The sequence below is a fragment of the Taudactylus pleione genome, unplaced genomic scaffold, assembly GCF_031769625.1.
Source record: "Taudactylus pleione unplaced genomic scaffold, aTauple2 ptg000066l, whole genome shotgun sequence".
NCBI lineage: Eukaryota > Metazoa > Chordata > Amphibia > Anura > Myobatrachidae > Taudactylus > Taudactylus pleione.
This window is the reverse complement of record NW_028284468.1, coordinates 16438456-16460073: the sequence shown is the minus strand read 5'-3', so window position 1 is coordinate 16460073 and position 21618 is coordinate 16438456. Positions and strand designations below refer to the sequence as shown.

Sequence of the window (21618 nt, the reverse complement as noted above, 5' to 3'; positions counted from 1 at the left end):
CAGGACTTTTCACCGATTTAGTTTTCGACGGGTCCCGTTTTCGCCACTTTGGAAATGAATACGGAGATACGCGGGGACGTGCGCGATAAGGTTTCGACAGCAAAACCTCCGATGACGGCGAACAGTCCAGCAACTGACTTTTCGCCCCATATTGAATATGCCCCCTAGACAATAGAAAACATTCAATAATAAAAATCACAAGCAGAACAAATATCAGATAAAAACAAATAACATTTAGTAATCAATTTTGTATTATAACTAATAATAAGAGAGTACTCCAATATGTACGACCAAGGGTAAGGTCATATAGGAGAGAGAAAGACAGAAGAACAGATAAGAGCAAGAAAAAAAAAAAAAGGGGAGGAAAACCTTTGGGATGGGTCCTAAGGATAAAAACATAAATAAAATAGACATTGGTGGCTATTATAAGGCAAAAGAAGGGGCGTTCTCAGAGGCTAACCAAGGGTTTCATATTTTGTCAAAATGAGTTAGAAAAGCTATAAATAATGCTAGTCATTCAGTAGATATGCCATATTTGGGATAAAATAGACTGCATATATGGAGGAGCAGATTGTTTATAGTCTGCTGCCAACTGTAACGTTGTAACAATAACTATATTGCGCATTAATTTATTTTGATACCTAGTCAATGTAGGGAAGTCTTGAGGGAGAGGAAAATATGGTCGTAGGGGATACAGATATTAAGTAAATTCGAAGGAAGGCATTCGCCTTATTTACACAAGAGGTACCATCTTGGACAGGACCACCATATATGAAGAAAGGTGATCTCACTGGCACATTCTCTTCAGCATCTATATGGTGTATTGGGGTATATTATGTGCAGCTAAGAGGGCACATAGTACTATCTATATGATAACTCAGGTTTTTTTCCTTAATTCTGACACAAATCAAGATAGAAACAGCATTATCCCAGACTCAGCCCACTCCTTGTGGTCCAAAGCAGTACCCAGATCCATCTCCCAGGCCCTTTCATGGGTATTGCGCTGAGAAGAAGACTCCAACAAGCAGCTTGTACAAAAGGGATATCAAGCCTTTAGTCGAGGCGCGTCTCATACATAAAACCTCAAAGGTGGAAAGAGACCTACCTGAAAGGAGATGTTTCACTTTAGAATGAAAGTGAGCTGCAGAAATGTATAAATTCTTAGAAGGAAGAGCTGTGTTGTACTGAATCTGATGAAAATTGAGGAAAATCTGCATCTCTAGTAATATCTTTTAGATAATACTTCTGTCTTTCCAAGCAGAAAGTTAAATGTTGTTCTTACCTGGAGGGAAATCTGGATTATGGAAGATCGGGATAGCAGGTAAAGAACTAGGGGCTAATTTAAAGTTCTTGTTCGCATAATCCCATATGGATAATGAGCGGGAGACTATTGGATGAGAAGCAACAAGTTTGGGGTGGCGAGACCACGGAAGCCAATGTAGGGAGGAAAATGTAGATAAACTCAATTAATCAGCCTCAATAGTAGACCAGACCACCTGAGCACCAGAGTTGCACCATTGGACACAGTGGTACAGTTTAAAGTGAGGTATAACGAACCCACCACTATGTGTAGGGCGTTGTAGGAGCGTCAAATGCACCTGAGGACATTTGTTTGCCCAGCCAAATCGTGTAGTGGAGAACTGGAAACATTTTAAAACATGGGGAACAAATATCGGAAGAGTCTGAAAAATAGAGGAGCCGAGGGAGTATGCTCATCTTCACTAAATTCACCCTGCCAATCCAAGAAGTAAAAGCACCTTTTACTTTTATTTTAGCAGCGACTTGGCAAGTTCAAGGTCTATCAAATTGGGAGGTCTGGCCACCCTGCCCCATGGTTCAGATGTGCAGAATACAGATAATTTACGTGCAGGAAGGATTATGCTCAATTATGGTGTACTAATTAACACTCTTCTATAGGCTCAGGTGTGTGAGAGTTATTTATTTATGCTCTGTGGACCATTTAAGAGTTATGTATTAACGACACAATTTAAGGATATTTTTTACTGTGTATATGTTAGCCTATGTACCTTGTTTATATTGCCACATTATTCACATGATATCATACAGGTCCGTTTTTCTGCTCAGTGCAGACTCCATATATCTACAATAAGCATTGTCCATCTTATTTATTCATTCATTCATTGTCTTAGGTCTATTAATTTATATTATTATATTTTATTGTTTTTTATCTTTTGTCTTACTCTAATAAATTTTGGTTCTGTGTTTTAATTTTATATTGTGGTCTTCTTACATTAATAATTATTAATATTTTTAGCGCCTGTCATTTTCTACTATCGATTGTTTGGAAACCTTTGGGAGGTTCCAGATCCCTCCACCCTATGACGGCTGCTTTATATTAATTAATCCCCTGGTCCTCCATATATTCCCTATCTATCTCTCAGTCCACTGAGGTGGAATTAGTCCAGCGCCTACTTTTATTTGTGTGTGAGTATATAAAGGAAGGGATCAGTAATTCCTGCAGCTACTTTAATGAAACCCTCTGAGTTGTACTGTCAACAATACAGTGTACCAGCTAAGCCATACTTTCTCCACTTATTGATGGTCTTCAGTGTTCCATGGTATATGTAATACCTTTTTGAAATTTTTATCTCTCCCCTGGTTGCTGGAATCCTGTACATATTTAGAATGCTTCTTGAGCACCATGAATATCTTCAAACGAGAACACTGCAAGAAATTCCTACATGAACAGATGGTCTTTATTTGCAGTTAATCACCATAAATTTCATTGCTGGCAGGTGTATACAAATTCTGTTGAACGTGATTTTGAATGTGATTGGTAATATCTGAAGGCTATGCACACTTATGCAGCCAAGATAATTGGTAAAACCTGTAGGATGTGTACACTTATGCAACCAGAATATTGTAGGTTTTGAGTTTTAGTTACCGTAAATTGTCTGTTTTTGATTTCCATTTTGCTGGTTTTGAAATAGGGGGCTATCCATTAGCAGATCTTTCTGAAAGACAAAAGATTTATCTTTTGAAAATTCCTGGGGCTGCTGTGACAGATATCTGTCCTGTACATGACAGATTTTTGCAAACGGCGAACGATATTGCATGACATCATTCTGGGAGTGGATTTTTTAAAATGTTTCTATTCATTTTCATTAAAATATCGTTCGTCGTTTACCGCGGCAGATATTTCTAATATCTGTCAGCGATAAACGATAATTGACCAACATGTTGGAGAGACAAAAGACCCAATTTGTCGGCCGCGGGAGTGCGCACTTTTATCGTTCATAGCCTTTCCATTAGCAGATAAATTGAACGACTGAACGATAAATCGTTCATCGTTCAAATTTATCTGCTAATGGATAGGCCCCTTAATAGTGGAAAAGGGTCTGACATGACTGCAGGCTTTACTTCTCAAAAACAATCAACTGTAAGGTTACTCCCCCTTTGTCTAGTTGTTGTGTTTTCTGTCTTTTGCCTAGTCATGTAGATGTAGTCATGTATGTATTTAGGGACTTAACTGGAAATATGTGCATAGTGTCATACAGCAGTTCTAACATTAGCTGAAAGACTACCTTCTGCATTGAAATGGAGGTATAAGGAGGTTTCTGGGGTCTACACATTAATGTTTCATAGGTTCAAGTGCATCCTTGTGAGGCATGTGTGCTAGTCATGATGACCATATGCAGCAATGCCTGATTTGATATATTAGGCTCAGCCTCAATTTTAAAATGATTATCTCTTGTGATAGGATCTGAAGTGTTTGCAGCAGCCTGGATTAGAAGGGGTCCCAAGAGTATAACTCGGGGTATGACATATAGGTAGTTGGTTCCATTTCCTTTCTTTTCTTGCGCAGAACCCCTTAAGAAAAAGACCACTTCTCACCCATACAAAACTCTGCAGAAATACCAAAGGTCCTTACAGCCTGTGACCAACACCTTTCCAATGTGATATCCTGGGAAGCTATATACAGGTTGTGTTCAAAGTGCGGGACAATTTGCCACTCTTCAATTGGCAAAGTAAAGAAAATTCCATAAAGTGACTCCTTTCCACTTATTTTCTCTTTTACCAAGTACTTCCATAATTCAGTGAAGTAGCTGAAACATTATTATTCTTCTGGATACATAAAAGGATAGGACCTACATTTCCACAACATGGCTAAAAACATCCTCAATGCATGGCAGCACCCAGACATTTCGATAATCGAACGTGACCAAGTATATCTTGTATCTTTTTCTTCCTGATGATATGCCACTCAATTTCCCTGTATGGTGCAACTTTGCTTAGTGATAACGTGTTTGAATTGATGCAGTATTGAAACAAGCAATAACACAAACGTCCAAGGCTCTGCGAATAGGTAGCAATGGTCTTATGAAGTTATTAGATGGCATGCATTAGAATGGTTTTTACATCATGTTTTTCACCTAAGAAAGCCATAATGTGGGATGTATCATGCAACTTTATTTTTTATAAAATCTCAAGAGGATATTCAAGATGAAAATCCCTATGGCCTATCCTGAGTGCAATGATGGGGCATCTTCTCACAACAGTCCATCTTGTCCACAGCAACAAGGACACAAACAAACTTCATGGTTCTAATAATTGCAAAACAAAAAGAGGAATTCTACGACTATTACTTGGGGCCATATTCAATTTGGGAGCGAAAAGTCCGTGCTGGACTTTTCGCTCCACATCGCAGGGATAAAGTATGGGGCGCGTGGCCGCTTTATCCCCGTATTCAATTAGAAGTCAACAAAAACGGGAGCTGGCGGAAAGGTAAGTATCACCAAAAAACGGGAATTTTCTGGAAATATGCCAGGGACCCCCCCAAAAGATGTCTAGACATGGGGGATCACTAGGGGTACCCCCATTTTTACCTGCTGAAGAAAGTCAGGGTTTCTAATAGCCGCGGTAGGTGCGTATTTGCGGCTATGAAGAGGTGGTGAAGAATAGTACTTAGCAATAGTTATTTTTACTAAAAAAAAAAAATCAAATTTGGGGTACATGAAAGTGGGGGTAAGCATTTTTTTTTTAAGTCCCTAAAATGATTTTTTTTTAATTCTGCAAAAATACACCTGCCGCTGCTCCCGCAATGAAGAAAACACCTGCCGCATACTTGGGAACCCCTCTGAATTTAATTTGGCTATTTTAGAAGTGTTCCCTATTTTTTTTTTTCCCCCAAAATTAAAGCTAAGTTTTTTGTGTGTCGTGATTTTTTTTTTCCTTTAACTTTTTTTGGCACAGTTTATTTTCAAATGACATTCCCAGGGGTGCAGGCTATTTTTTTTTTTTTTTTTTTTTTTTTTAAGCCTGCACACCTAAACCCCAATTCTGTACTTTTTTTCGCCACCTATTTCAGTGGTGAAAACTTATCCCTGTTTTTTTTCAAAGACACTTCGAACCTGCGAAAAGTCTTTGAAGTTGAATACGGGGATAATTGAAATAGGAAAAAATGACGTTTCGCTCCAAATTGAATATGGCCCTTGGCCTCAACCAATTATGTTAAAGAAGCAGGATGGATGATACAAGTTCTGGAACAGCATACTTGGATTATCAACCGGGGGGGGGGAAAATCACAACCCACCCAGAAACTAATGTATCATGGGCTAAACACACTTTCCCCAGAATGAAGGCAGAAGTTAGAGATGTTCGAAGCCTGCAAATATTATTATACCTTTGTGGCCAGCGACCATGGTCTGCGTAAATGCAGTTGTCAGTAACATAGCCTGGTATCTCCCTTTGTCTGAATATTCTGCATCAAGGAAATGTATCTAAATAGTCTATAAATGTACTCAACATATTTATGCCAAACCACTGCATAGATGAGGTGTAACAAAAGAATGCAGTGTCTTGAGTGAGTACATTTACATATTCCATCGGTTGCACCAGTATTATGGCAGGTGCAGTTTCTGCATCTGAGATTGGCCACCTGTGTGAGCGGCTATGAGTCTTTGGACGCAGCCGCTTTCTGTGACGTTCCCGCATCGGCTTAGCCACCCCCGTTACCTCCCAGGAATGTCCACTAAAAGTCAGACCCTGCATCCAATTCTGTACTGTCTCCTAAGCGCTGACAATCAAGACACATGCACGGACTTAAATCATCAACTTACTGCGTGCGGCATCGACACTGCGTCCATCTCAGAATTAGCTTAGTGTTCTCTATATGAAAATGCAGACAAAGAAACTTGTGCTAGAGCGCTCCTAAGAGAACGCCCTTTATGGAAGAGTAGATGTTGGTTTATCGGCCCAGAAATCAAACTATTACAAAGTATATGGACAAATCCAGGGGCTCTGCATAAATATAAATACAATAGAAGAGATAAATGGAAATTAGTAGCAAGGTAAATCAAGTGTTTCTATAGTTCTTTTGTATTCATGCAACAATAATTCTCTAGTGAACTTATACTCACAAGGTGAATAATAGAGATGCAATAGTAACAGGTTGGTCCCAACTCTTTCTCATTACAGTCACTTGGTCTCCATTAAAGGTTTTTATTTTTTGTTTTTAAAGAACCTCAGGGAAAGTAATTGAAAAAATGTTTTATTAAAGTAATAAAAGCACGCTATTTGTGGCAGGTAGGATAAAATACTGACAACTCCGGGTAATGCAATATTTGTACCAAATAGGAATTGAGGTCTCTGATGTCATTTGATGACCAGCACATCAAATACTTCCCTGTAGCTCTTGACACAATACTGCTTAGGTCACAAAAGTAAATGTTGTTTCCAGAGGCTCACAGCCATCAGACAATCAATGATTGCTAATCATTTATAGTCGATAGCCACCCCTAACTTGAGGTAACTACTAGGAGATGTGTAGACTGGCCACATACAGGTTCAGGTGGTCAGCAAAAATACGACGGTAGACTGTGGCATTTAAACCATATTAAATTGGTATTAAGGGGCTTAATGTCTGCCAAGAGAACAATCTCAACACAGTTATCCACTTACCAGCTGGAAATGTTCACAAGGCATTACTGATTAATGTTGTATACACCAAATTCTGTCCTTACCGTCTGCACGACGTAGCAGAAATCAAAATTGATCTGACATTAATTGCTTTTACATTCTTGAACTGCCCAGGTTTGTTGAACCTGTACGCACTGAAGTATCGTATTATTATCCTTTATTTATATAGTGCCACAAGGGTTCTGCAGCGCCTTACAAAGTACATAAACAAATGAGCACACAAGAAAAAGTTATTAACAGTACAAACAATACAGGATTTATAAACATTGCTGCTTAATACCTAAGTAAGCAGCAGGGTGTCAGCAACCAAGTGTCAGGTGCCGTTGTAAATGAAAGTATAAGTAAGACAAGGAGAAGCACGTGAGGGAAGAGGGCCCTGCTCGTGAGAGTTTGTATTCTAAAGGGGAGGGGCAGACAAATGGGTGACAGATTAGCTGGCTAGGTTGTGAGGAAGGAGCATGGAGTAGTGGGTTAGGACTAGTGCTGAAATCTTACTGTGGATCCATATGTTGTCTCTTGCTGTAGGCCTTTCTGTTCCAGGTTCGATGTGCGTAGCGTTCAGCTTCCTACAACTGGTATACGAGTTGCTTTTCTATCAGCTTGAATCAGTTTGGTCGCTCTATTACCTCTCTCATTAACGAGGCAATATTCCCCACAGAGCTGCTTCCTAACCTTTTTTTTTTTTTTTTTCTTTTTCTTTTTTTTTTTTTTTCCCTCACACCCTATAGAGGTGTGTAGGAAAATTATTGATGTTGCAGGTACTTGTGCAGTCGATTATTGCCTTGCCTTTTTTGTGGAGCAAACTTTAACATACAGTACCTTGCAAAAGTATTTACACCCTTTGCATTTTTCATGTTTTGTTGTCTCACAACCTGGAATTAAAATGGATTGTTTGAAGGTGTGCATCATGTCATTCACAGAACATACCTACAATTGTGAAGTTGTTTTTTTTTTATATTGTGAATCAAACAACAGTTAGGACCTCATAACAGAAAACTTCAACATGCATAACTATTCACCCCCCTAAAGTCAGTACTTTTGTCAAGCCACCTTTTGCTGCAATTACAGCTGCAAGTCGCTTTAGATAAGTCTGACAGGGGTTCCTCAAGGCACACTAACAGTCCAGGTTTTAGGGATAGCCATACTTGAGCACAAGTGACTTAATTAGTACCTCAGTTATATTGATTTAACCATCTGTGCACATCCATGGATATCACTAAAACCAGGACTGTTAGTGTGTTTTGAGGACTGAGGTTGGGAATCACTGCTCTATGAGCTTGCCACATCTTGCCCCTGGGATATTTGCCCATTCCTCAAGGCAAAACTGCTCTAGCTCCTTCATGTTGGATGGTTTCCGCTTGTGAACAGCAATCTTCAAGTCTGACCACAGATTCTCAATTGGATTGAGATCTGGGCATTGACTAGGCCATTCCAACACATTTAAATATTTCCCCCTCAACCATGCGAGTGTTACTTTAGCAGTATGCTTCGGGTCATTGTCCTGCTGGAAGGTAAACCTCCGTCCCAGTCTCAAATCACAGGCAGACTGAAACAGGTTTTGTTCAAGAATATCCCTGTATTTAGCACCATCCATCTTTCCCTCGACTCAAATCAGTTTCCCAGTCCCTGCTGCTGAAACACATCCCCACAGCATGATGCTGCCACCACCATGGTTCACTTTGGGGAAGGTGTTCTTGGGGTGATGGGATGTATAAGATTTGCGCCAGACATAGCGTTTTCCTTGGTGGCTGAAAAGTTCAGTTTTAGTCTCAACTGACCAGAGCACCTTCCGCCATACATTTGGGGAATCGCCCACATGCCTTTTGGCAAACTCAGATTGTGTCTTCTTAGTGATAAAAATAAGTAATGTTTTTTTTCTGGCTACTCTTCCATAAAGTCCAGCTCTATGGAGTGTACGGCTTATTGTGGTCACATGCACAGATACACCAGTCTCTGCTGTGGAACTTTGCAGCTCCTTCAGGGTTACCTTTGGTTTCTGTGCTGCCTCTCTAATTAATGCCCTCCTTGCCTGGTCTGTGAGCTTTGGTGGGCGGCCCTCTCTTGGCAGGTTTGTTGTGGTACCATGTTCTTTCCATTTGATGATTCTGGATTTGATGGTGCTCCGGGGATCATCAAAGATTTGGATATTTTTTTTTTACAGCCCAACCCAGAATTGTAGTTCTCAACAACTTTGTCCCTGACTTGTTTGGAGAGCTCCTTGGTCTTCATGGTGTGATGCCTCTTGCTTAGTGATGTTGCAGCCTCTGTGGCCTTTCAGAAAAGGTGTGTTTATACTGACAGATCATGTGACACTTAGATTTCACACAGGTGGACTTCATTTCACTGATTATGTGATTTATGAAGGTAATTGGTTGCGCCAGAACTTTCGAGGGACTTCATAGCAAAGGGGGTGATTACATATGCACATGCTAATTTTCAGAATTTTATTTATAGAGATTATTTTTTATATATATTTTTCTCATTTCACTTCACCAAATTAGACTAATTAGACTATTTTGTGCAGATCCATCACGAAATTCAGATTAAAAATAAAAATTAATTACAGGTTGTAATTAGGGATGTGCAGGCTCGGATAGGTTCGAGTTTGCACGCCGAGTTCGGATTTTTCCCTCCAAAAAAACGGAACTCAGAAAGAGGCTAAACGTCATCTTGCATGGACAAATGTCATCATTCCTTTGTCCACCTAACCCCCCTTAGGGGTGCCTAACCCTAACTTCCCCCCCCAAGTGCCTAACCCTAATCCCTCCTCTAAGTGCTTAACCCTAACCACCCCCTTCCCCGCTACCTAACCCTAAGTCCCCCCCGGGGGTGCATAACCCTAACCCTCCCTCCCCCTAGCCTAACCCTCCCGGGGGGGTGCCTGACCCTAAGTCCCCCCCGGGAGCCCTAAACCTAACCCCCCCCCCCCCCTGCGGTTGTCCGCTCGCGGCGTCCGGGAAATGCGAGCGTCTACACCCTTGCCGGGATAAGACAGTCGGGAAGCCGGTTGCCGGTATATAGGCAGTCGGCTTCCCGATTGCTTCCCTATGGAACTTGGTTTTCTGGAAAAGGATGATTCTCTTATTTTCCATTGTTCATAAAACACATTTGAAAATTACTATTTATTTTTTCGCACATTGTCCTTGATGTTCACCTAAATAAGTGAGTATTGGAGCCACTGTGTGGAGAGTTTTGTGTGTTTATCTTCCAGGAGATTTACTTTTCTCCCCTTTCTTGTTTTTGGGTCTTTGGATATTGGGTCTCTGTATCATCTGGCGACATTTCTGAAGCCACCTTTGTTTTGGTAACAGTTCATCCATTTGTGCTCTACCTCAGTCCCTCTTCAGTTGGTAACACACATAGCTTTTGTGTAAGCTTTTGTCAGATTCAAGGTGGGTACACACTGGAGCGACGAATGCCCTTGAGCGTGGATTGCCCTTTCACATTAAAACAAGTTAATGAAGGATGGAACGATCACTGTACCACAGGTCACTAGTGTTATAGCTAGGCTCGATGTGCAGCACATGAAACCTAACGACTGCAGGGCACGCTGTCACCCGTAAACACTGAGTGATGTAGGTGATTTTGTCGTTACGAAACGCAAATCGACCCGACATCGCTGCAGTGTGTACCCAGCTTTAGACATGCTGTCCCAAAAATGGTGTGCATGCGTGCAACTCTACAGATCACCACAACTTTTCAGGTAGATTAGGATAACCTATTGTCTTTGTATGGGTATGTACTACTTATACCCCTTTTACACCAACCGAATAACCCGGGTTATTGCCGGGTCGACCCGGGTTGATGCTCTGTGTGAACAGTTCCCAGAAAAATTTCCCGGGTTGATTTACCCGGGAATCTTACTCGGGTTGAGAGCAGGGTTGAACACGGGTTGTTCCTGTGTCATGCGGCAGTGTGAACGGGTGCTACCCTGCTTATTTGACCCGGCTAGCTCTGAAAGATGCTGATTGGAGCTTCTGGGGCACTGGCAGATGATGTGATTTGTCAGTGCCCTGCAGAGAGATACACATGAAGCCATCGCTTGCCTGCCTAACCACCTGCACCACAGCAGCCTGACCAGCAGCCACAAAAGCAGGCAGGCACACAGCCTGCCATAGCCAGAACTGCAGCCTGCACCACAGCCTGACCAGCAGCCACAAAAGCCAGAACAGCAACCTGTAGCAATGCTGTAATCAGTCCCCACCCCTCTCTTTTGTTGCCTTTTGTGACCATCTTTGTCAGACCTTAAAACAGACCATTTTTAATGACTTCTATAGAGAAAAGCAGGGATTACCCGGGTTCAGTGTGAACAGGGCGAACCCGGGAATAACCCGGGTCGAGTTGCAGTGTGAATGGGGTCTGAAGCCGAAGTTTGACCCGGGATTGACCAGTGTTCAAATTCCAGGGTCGGACCCGGGATTTTGGTGTAAAAGGGGTGTTAGTCGTGTGTTCCTACAGCTCTAAAAAAGAATTGTGCAGAAATAAAATATAATCTATGATGTAAAATTACCCTAGAGGTTAACATGTTACCTGCCACTAATGTAGCACATTCAGAGATTCCACCTACCTGGCAATGTTTTGTTTAGTACAGGCCTTTTAAAAATGTAATCTCACTACACCCTGTTCAACAGGGACTGATACATTTTTTTACCCCCTCTCCGCCATAGCATATGCCTGGGGAAAAAAAACAATTCACTCTAGAAGGCTTGGGGAAGGGGGATGGTTTTAATGTATTCACCACCTTTTTTATTTTTGTTTAATTTATATGGAGCCACAAAGTGTCCATGGTGCCATACAAGCCAATTACAATAGAACACACAAATACAATATAATTAGAGACAGTAAAGGGAGAAAAACAACCACTGTGGTCTCTATACACCTGAATGACTGACTGCTAATAACAGTAGCAGTAGTGCCCTCAGAGCAGACTGACCATATGACAGCTGCAGATTGTGTGTGGGCACACTGGAGACATGTATAGTGCATTATATGCACAAGAGGGTGGAGGGCCCTGCCTGTGAGTGCTTACAAACATCTGTATTGCACAAAATAGGAACTGTCACAGCAGTGCAGACTAATATCTGGGATGCTTAAAACTTTTCGGATAAGAACAGTCTCCATAAATTGGATAAATGTTATATATTACATTACTATTATAAATTAGGCTTGCTTTCACCAAACTGCCCATATTGGTCCCCTCCCCATTAAGTCATTTAGCAATGCTCTCTATATTGTAAGTGGGGAAAAAAATGGTGACTGTTCAAAGTCAATCCCAAAACAATGGACCGAGAAGTACTGACTGCTGATCAGTAATTTCAGACTGTGATGTAGAAACGTGGGGATCCTATCTCAGGGTGACTGACAATTTATAGTCTCTTGCTTGCCTACTTTTGCCAGTGCCCTAATCTTTGTTGTTAAAGAGTAGGAGACGCGAATAGTGTTTATTGCTTCAACTCCTTGGTGCATTAATCTTTTATGTATGTTCTCCAAGTAGTAAAGGCAAATTATCACACATGTAACAATCTTTAAATAGTCATTTTTTTTTTTTTTTTATTGTTTTGCAGGCTAAGTCGTGTATCTGTCACATGTGTGGTGCCCACCTGAACAGGCTCCACTCTTGCCTATACTGTGTGTTCTTTGGCTGTTTCACTAAGAAACATATTCACGAACACGCAAAGGTTAAGAGACATAATCTAGGTAAGTTATTCCTAATTCACTGTTGAATAGGTCGAAGTATTTTGATTTTAATGTAGGTTTGGCTTATTCATACAGGCATATTTAACTATTTGGTATATGCAAGAATTTGTGGTAAAATAAGGCAGTTCTTAGCTTGTGTACATAGTTGATCACATTTACAGAAGACTGCATTTAATCCTGGCTCATATATCCTATAGTTTTATGTAATGTGTTATCTGAAAACTATTTTGACCATAATCTTCTGAGGTTTTTTTCATGCATTCATAAGTCACCTATGTCGACGTTTAACATGTTGACATGCACAATGTCGATGGCAGAAGGTTGATGCTAACATCATTATTTTCATCTGCAAAGTGTTGACATCATTATAATGTTGACATTTCAGGAGGGTTAGGGTTGTGGTTAGCGTTAGTAACAGAATGAGAAGACAACCAGTTTAACACTAACTATGTTGACATAGCATCCATGTCAATATATTCACTGTCAACATTATGGCCAAGTCGACATTCTCGTGATGAATGTTGGCATTGTGACGGTCTTATATAAATATATGTGTGTATGTGTGTGTGTGTGTGTATGTGTATATATATATATATATATATATATATATATATATATATATATATAATTTATTTTTTTTTGACCGTCACAATGCCAGATTTCATCATGAATATTGAACCCTTCATACCATATTCCATTACAATAGGAGTAGCTTCACTAGGCTTTGGTTAAATGCAAATTAAGAGATTGTACCAGATATCAATATAGTCTCTTACATATGTTACACTTCTCAAAGTACTAGAAGGGAGTAGAGCGTTACCTGCCAAAATGCAAGCATATCGTAGAAACCTAAAGGATAGGTTTCAAGCAAGGGAAGTTCTAAAGCTCTTAAGTTTAACTGTTGACCTGTGGTTATTACTTCAGTCATGGATGTTACAGGCTGTAAATGAGATTGTATGCTGCTAGAGAAATTGTTTTGTACTATTTTAGTTTGGTATGTTTGTCATGCATAAAGATGGATCTAATTCTTCTGTATGTAAGCCAATAGAATATATTTATTTTCCTCATTTTCCAATAAGATTGTTCTAATGTTTGTTTTTCTCCAGCCATAGATTTGTTGTATGGGGGTATATACTGCTTTATGTGTCAAGATTACATATATGACAAAGATATGGAGCAAGTTGCCAAAGAAGAACAAAGAAAAGCTTGGAAATTGCAAGGTATTTAGTTTTATTTTCTGGTGATGGATATTACTACTACAGTTTACACTATTAATGTATATTTTGTATTGGTGAAGGGTAGTACAAATTGTGCTAAGGTATTTTGTTAGGCTCTGCATATTGCTAGAGATGCTTCACTCAAACTGGCTGTTGTGATATTTAATAATGTCATACAATGTTGATGCGCTCTGCCTTACATTTAATGTATTTTGGTGGGAAGGGCACTTATTTTTTTTATAGGTTTGATGAACATAAATATAATATCCTCAAAACTGCGCTCACATACTCGCTAAATCTACCTTCTTGGTGGATGCAGTGCCCCCTAGTCAGCACATACAGATGCTTGGAACATAGGACCTCATTCAGAGTCGTTCATTGCGGCCGCACGGTCGTACGCCACCAATGTTCGCTATACTGCGCGTGCGTAAAGTTCGCAATGCGCGTGTGCAAACTAGCCGCTACGATCAGAAATTTCTCTCTCCTAGAACACAGCCAGGTCGGTAGTTTTGAGTGACAGAATGAGGCGTTTGTGGGTGGTAAGAGGGGAAGGTGCTTGAAAACGGGGGAGTGGAGATCCGAACGCAGGCGTGCCTAATTATGCGAACAGCGTTTTATGGGAGTGCATACGGTTTATGGGAGTGCATAATTAACAAAGTAGCGTCATGGCACATGTGACATGGGAGGTTTTTACACTGACATGATCGTAGTGCTTAAGAGAGGGTATGTTCAATCTTAAGCTCTACGACCAGTTCCGATGGTCTCGATTAATCCTTATATGGCCGGACATGACGTGCAATGCGTACGAGAAGGGGGCGTATTTTTTTTAATTCCGACCGCTTCCTCCCCTTTGTCGGCCAGCTACCGATCCGAACTTAGGGACGCAACTTGCGAGGGAATCATTTGAATATCCGGCCCCTTTTCCTGTGCGGCCGCTTCGACCGAACTCTGAATGAGGTCCATAGTCCTGATGGTGGCTAATATACCTACCTTTATGTCTCTGCCTCTTAACAAACATAGGTGCTGGGCACAGAATGTTCACACCTGGCATGATAAAGCCAATACTCCGTGTGCAATGTTAACATGCCTACTGATGGGGGGGAAACAAGTGTGTGCATCCCTAATTCATAAGCATAATGCACACCTGCTGATAAACATTTACTTGCTCTCATGGCGTGCGTTTTACATTTCAGTTATTAACTTGTCCATTGTTAACACAAACTGGAAGATTTTGTAGTGTATAATATAGATTTGTGTGTAAGGGAGAATTAAGTGTAAAATCTAAATTTTCATGTATGAAAGTTGATTGCACATCTCAGTAATATGTTCACTTTCTGCTGCATCTTGGTTACTGGGTAAGGGTTAGGGACATAGCTGATGAGATCGCCATAGCTATATTTTCTTTCAACGAGAGGTCCTAGGTGTACATAAACAATGTTTTTTTTCAGTGCTATAAACTGTTTACTTCTACCTGCCTGAAAAAACTATATGGTAACTTCTGACTGAGGGCCTGATTCAGAGCCGGACGCAATTAGCGCTCGCTCGTCCAGAAAATAGGGGTGGCTATTCAAATCAACCGTTCGCTCTTTGCAGTCTGTTCACGCCTCTAGGTCTGAACGAGCTAACCAAACTTGCGGTCGTTTTTTGAAAAAATACGCCCCCTGGCCGCTTGCATCCTACGTCATGTCCGCTATTTATTAGATTAATCGAGTACATCGACCAGGGTATGAACTGCTCGCTATTCTTGGTGTTGGTTTTTCCTACCACATTTTTGTGAGCAGTTCTGACTATAAAATAACCCAGTGACGTGGTCAATGACGCTGCTGTTTTAATTATGCACACCCATAAAACGCCCGTTTTGACCTTGAAGCACGCCTGCGTTCGGATCTCCACTCCCCGTTTTCAAGCACCTTCCCCCGTTACCACCCACATACGCCTCTTTCTGTCACTCAAATTATCAGGCATTCGCTATTTTGCAAGCACATGAATTTCGACCGCACTGACCGGTTCGCGCATGCGTATAACGATCCGTACGCATGCGCAGTTGGGAAAACATCTCTCAGAGAGAGCGAGTGGCCGCTTACGAGCGGCTCTGAATCAGGCCCTGAATGTGTTTGCAGGCTACTGAGCAGGCGCTTGACAGCAGCTAATATCCTCACAGCTGCACTCACAAACTGGCAAAAGTGTACTGATAGGTGGATGCAGAGCCCCTCAGTCAGCAGTTACAGATGCTTGGAGAATAATTCAGACGTCGTCTAGTTTACCTACCTTTAAGATCTTTGCCTGTTAACAAATAGATGGCAGCAGCAGGTGGATGTTGTGCTTTGACCCAGTGCACCTTCTAAATTCAGATGCTACAGTTATGCCTGTCTACAAAGACTGTAATGCAGTCTACTGTCTGTCATAGGGAATCTGACGTTCCCCAGGCCAATATGACGTAACAGCCTCTCTAGTTTTTTATCTTCGGAGCTGCAAAAGGTACCAGCCACATTCACTGAAGTGATAAGATCTTAAAAAGCCATGATCATTGGTGTACCTTGCCTTCCTCAGTGTAATCTTCATCTGTAAAGCACAGTTATTTGCATGCCCGAAAAGGCATTTCAGTGATTAACAAGTATATTGTTCCATCTCTCATGTTCTATGTTTTGTGTTGGAGGAGAGTTGCAATCCTGTTAGCACGGGTGCGAGTCATCGCGTCAGGTGCAGCGCTTGATGGCAGCCCGGATTTGCTTAAAAGTGCCCCCAGCCTCATAGGCCTCCGAGCAAAATTAAGCGAATTCGGGCTCGGAGCGGGCTGTGAAGGGTGCGATGTGTCGGTCCATTGCCGGCGTTCCGCACCCTTTGATTGGATTAGAACGCTTCTCTCCATGTCCTGTTAAGACTGCTCTCCTCTGGTGATTTGAACTTCTCCTGGAGTTGTAACTTACATTTTCTGAAATACTTATTTAAATATTAAATTTATTAAATATATTTAAAATTAATAAAAAAAAAAATGTCAAAGTGTCTCATTTATTTTATTATGATTCAACTCTCAGAAACAACTTTTTTGTGCAAGTTTATGAAGCCCATTAAATATTCTGGCTTTGTATTATGTCTGCACAGTTAGATGGAAGAGCAGCTTGTATTGATATTGCAGCACAGTGGGGAAGATGTATCAGGTGATAAAGTGGAGAGAGATAAAGTACCAACCAATCGGCTCCTAACTGTTGGCCATACACTGGACGATTTTTAACATGATTTTGGCATTTTCTACAGGTTGGTCAGACAAATTGTTTGCAAATAGTTGTATGTTGAGTCTTCTGTGACCCTGATGCGCGTCCCTGCTGTCAGATCAGATGGTTTTGCAGAAAGATCTCAACTGATCGTGTACGATGTGATACACTTCTATGCATCTTATCCTATGATCTTAATGATCAACGTACACCATTTGACCACATTTTATGAAGAATTTCAAGGGAAATCGTACAACTGATCTAACCAACTTAAAAAATTTGAATCTCACCGTGTATGGGGACATTTACTTTACAGACTGTGGGATCTACGTACTAATAATCTCGGTACTGCTGCGATTATTATGTACCTAACTTGCCAGGAATATTTTAGTTTTTAATAAAAATATACTGGCTATGTACTACGGGGAGCTCGCAGCAGCCGCTGTCCCCGCGACTTATGTCCCCGGCATTTTGGAGAAGTCTTTCACAGAAGTGAAAGATTTCCCCAGGCGAAGCTGGCACTGCACATGCACACAACCAGGGCCGGATTGGCCATCGGGCCCTTCTGGCATATGCCAGAAGGGCCGATGGCCTAAGGACCTGCTCGAGAAGGGGGTGAAGGAAAAGACCCCCGACCTCCACCCAACGGCTCCGAAATCATTAAGATTTCACGGAGCTGGAAGGGGGTGGAGGCGTGTATGGGCCGGCGGCTGTGCTGGGCCAAAAAGAGACAGGGGCTTGCCGCGAGGCCAGCCCCCGTGACTCGCGGCACGCCCCCTTTAATTTACCACGCCCTCCCTCTACACGGAAGTGCAGGGCAGACTGCCAGGGCTGATATACAGCCCCAGTCCGTCCCTGCACACAGCGTCTGCTTTCAGAACTGGCTAGGGGCTGCGGGGGAGAGATTGAAAGATCTCTCTAGTGCATCGGGAGCCCCCATAGGCAAACAGTAGTTTACACCATCTGAAGATGGTGTAAACTGCCACTGCTAAACTTGGGAAAGCTTCGCTTTATGGAGTTTAGTACATAGGAGCCAAATCATAGTCCCTATTGATAATGTGGACTGCAATCTGCAGTGCTAATTAACACTTTGCTGGAGATTTCTGTGTAATCTCCTGCATTGTGCTATTAGTACATAGGAATGATACATAAAATTATGCAGAAACTACAATTTCTGCTTAATTTTATGTACACAACAGCTTGATACATAGGCCCCTTTGTTTGAAAAATGACAGGAGCAGATTGGTTGGAACTTTATCTCTATCCAAGGCTTGATACATCTCCCCCTGTGAGCAGTAACAGTGCTGCAAACATGCATTCAGTAACAGCACTAAGCACATGCTTTTCCCTTGTGACATCATCAACATTCTGCCTGGAACCTCTGCTAAGGAATTGTCAAAGCTGTGGCATATTCTGCTTAAGTCTTGCTTTAATGTTATTGGGTACTCATTGTCCCCATCTGTGTGTATTCTGAGAATTGTGCCTCAACATATTCGTTGTAAGGCAGGGTAGGTAGAGGAGTGTGTTTAAGTTAGGTTGTTTGAATTGTGAGGGGTGGGGGTTAGCATTCTAGTTGTTTTGTATAATCTACCTGTTATTTGGAGTAACAAGAAAGCCAGATTATGCCACTTAATGCTGGATTGGTTTTAGGAGGTTGCCACTGACTGTTTTTAAAATTGAAAATTTACATTTTGAGTGGAGTTTCAAAACAAATAACAAATGCAGAATATTTTACCTGGTTGTGCAGTCCACTCACTACAACATGCCTGCTAAATCAATCCTTACTGCTGATTGGGTGGAACACTGGTAAGTAATATTGTGCATTTATGTTTAACAGTGGAATACTGTGATCCTTTACTAATAAACTTGTGATAATGGCAGAAAACTCAAAATAATCAATGAGATGCTTTATAGATAAACAAGAAAACCGGGTATCATAAATTGACAATAAAAATGTTTTGTAGATATATAAGTTAGTAGATATATGTTAGTTTTTTAAAATTGCATCTATATCATATAATACCTTAGTTCTGCTGGAGAACTATGGTTTATGTAGGTACAATCAACCCCTAAAATAGGTACACACTATAGGATTATCTGTCCAATCCGGTAATGTTTGGGAGCAAATGACAATCGGCCGTTTGTTCCCAAACACTGAAAAAAAAGACATAAATGGACATTCAGACAAATTGGTTAAATCCATTTTTGTAACCATTGCAGCTGAGCAGATCTATGTAGTGTACTGGGGATTGGATATGTGGCTGCACACAACAGAGATCTGTGTAGACCCAAAGGTTTTAAACTGAAAATTACAAGTAGTAGCTTTGACTTCTTATGCAGGAGCAAATAGCTCATGTGTAAGGTGTCTGACTGCAATGTGAGAGGTTGAATACTGGGTATGACTGTATAATGAAATGTGTGCGGTAAAGGAAGTTGTAAATATTCTTATTAACATTGCATATTCTCCTATACGTACAGGATCTTTCCTTCCTGTCAATGTGATAGTTGCCGGGTTGAAGTTCTGGGTACGACTGCAAAGAAATGTGAATAAAAATAATGGTACAAAGGTGCCCCTCACCCCAAGTGTTAATTATTATTTTTTTCAATTAAGAACATTTAAAGTGAATGAACAGGAGAGAAATTTAAATCAAATCAATATTTGGTGAGATCACCCTTTGCCTTCAAAACAGCATGTATACTTCTAGGTACACTTGCACAAAGTCAGGGATTTTGTAGGATCATAGTCAGGTGTATGATTAACCAGTCGCACCAAACAGGTGATAATGATCATCATTTTCATATGTAGGTTAAATCAGTCATTAACTGAAACAAACAGCCGTGTAGGAGGCTTAAAACTGGGTGAATAACAGCTAAACACTGCTACAAAGGTGAGGTTGTGGAAGACCTTTTCATGTCACAGGTCATACCTAGGGTTGTCTTAACAGCAGTGTGGGCCTTGGACAAAGCAATGCACTGGAGCCCCTACCCACCCATTCACGGGAAAAAAAATGTAAATTGTCAATAAAATGAAACCCTCCTGCATACTAATCAGACCTCCCATACATGCAGAGAGACTCTGTCTGACTGGTCTGAAGCCGGTGGATGAAGTGGGACTGAGGTGAGTACTCGTCACCAGGGGGGGGATGGAGTGGGGGAGGTTAGATCAGAATACAGTGCATCAGTGGCCAGCTTAAAAACAAAATCACAAATTTACCAACTGGTCGCAGCTGCAGGGGGTGGTTTCGCGGGCCCCTACAAGCTTCGGGCCCTTGGGCAACTGCCCAACAATCCCAATGGAAGAGATGGCTCTGGTCATACCCCCTGGCAAGACTTGAACACTGCAACCAGACGCAAGGTAGTTATACTGCATCAGTAAGGTGTCGCCCCAGGAAAAGATTTCAAAGCAGACTGGGGTTTCAAGGTGTGCTCTTCAAGCTCTCTTGAAGAAGTACACAGAAACGGGCAACGTTGAGGACCATAGACAGTGGGCCAAATAGACTTAGTGCATCAGGTGAAAGACACATCATGCTAACTTAACATTGAAATTGGAAGATGTCCAGCGGTGCCATCAGCTCAGAACTGGCAGAAACCACTGGATCCCAGGTACACCCATCTACTGTTCAGAGAAGTATGGCCAGAAGTGGTCTTCATGGAAGAATTGCGGGCAAAATGCCATACCTTTTGCAGCATTTTTTCCACACCTGTCTAAAAGTTCTGCACAGTATTGTGTGTATACCTATATCTTTATCTCACACGCACACACGTGGCCAAAATTGCAGACACTTTTTGAAATTTGAATGTTTTTCAACTTCGAATGCTTCTAAAAACTGTTACACTTCATGCAGTGCAATGATTCATATATCAAATGAAAGGAAATTTAATGCTGAATTCAACACAATAAACGGGTCTAATATTTGCATTACAAGGGAAAATTATGCAGTGAAAACACTTAGGGTGAAAATCCCTGTGTACTTATGATGTTACTGTCCTATAAGTATTTCGTTGGGTATCCTTTATTTTTCAAGACAGCCGCAAAGTGAAGTGGCATTGAGCCAACCAATGTTTGGAGCTCTTCCTTCTTTATTATGTGGTGCCGAGAGACAATTATAGCCTCAAACAATTGTCTTTTATTGGATGATGCCTCAGATGTACCACTTTTTTTTCAAACTCAACCACAAATGTTCTATAGGGTTCAGGTCTGGGCTGTTTCCTGGCCACCCCAGCACCTGTATGTCATTCTCCGTGAACCACTTTTTGCATATCCCTGCAGTGTGGCACGACGTGCATCCCGGGGAATGGTCGCTTCACCCAGAGGTGTTTTCAGCTACTCGTGGACAGAAGGGGGCTGCCGGAGCTGGACTTGATGGCCTTCCGTCACAATCACAATTGCCCGTTTACGGGTCAAGGACAAGTGATGCAGGCGCATGTCTGGTAGACGTGCTGTCGGTGAAATGGACGTTTCAACTGGCGTATCTGTTTCCTCCAATATCCCTGCTACCTCGGGTCCTGTGGAAATTCGAGCAGGATGGCAGCACGCTCGTGCTGGTGGCTAA

At 41.5% G+C, this 21618-nt stretch overlaps 1 protein-coding gene across 4 annotated transcripts in view; it reads left to right on the top strand.

The window, feature by feature from the left end:
- LOC148534477 (ubiquitin carboxyl-terminal hydrolase 22-A) overlaps positions 1 to 21618 on the top strand; it is a 143966-nt gene that overhangs the window by 21075 nt on the left and 101273 nt on the right. For all 4 annotated transcript variants that reach the window (XM_088466690.1, XM_088466688.1, XM_088466689.1 and 1 more), the window contains exons 3-4: positions 12504 to 12636; positions 13743 to 13856. In XM_088466690.1, coding sequence (XP_088322816.1) covers positions 12504 to 12636; positions 13743 to 13856 — 247 coding nt within the window. The remainder of the gene's footprint in view (positions 1 to 12503; positions 12637 to 13742; positions 13857 to 21618) is intronic.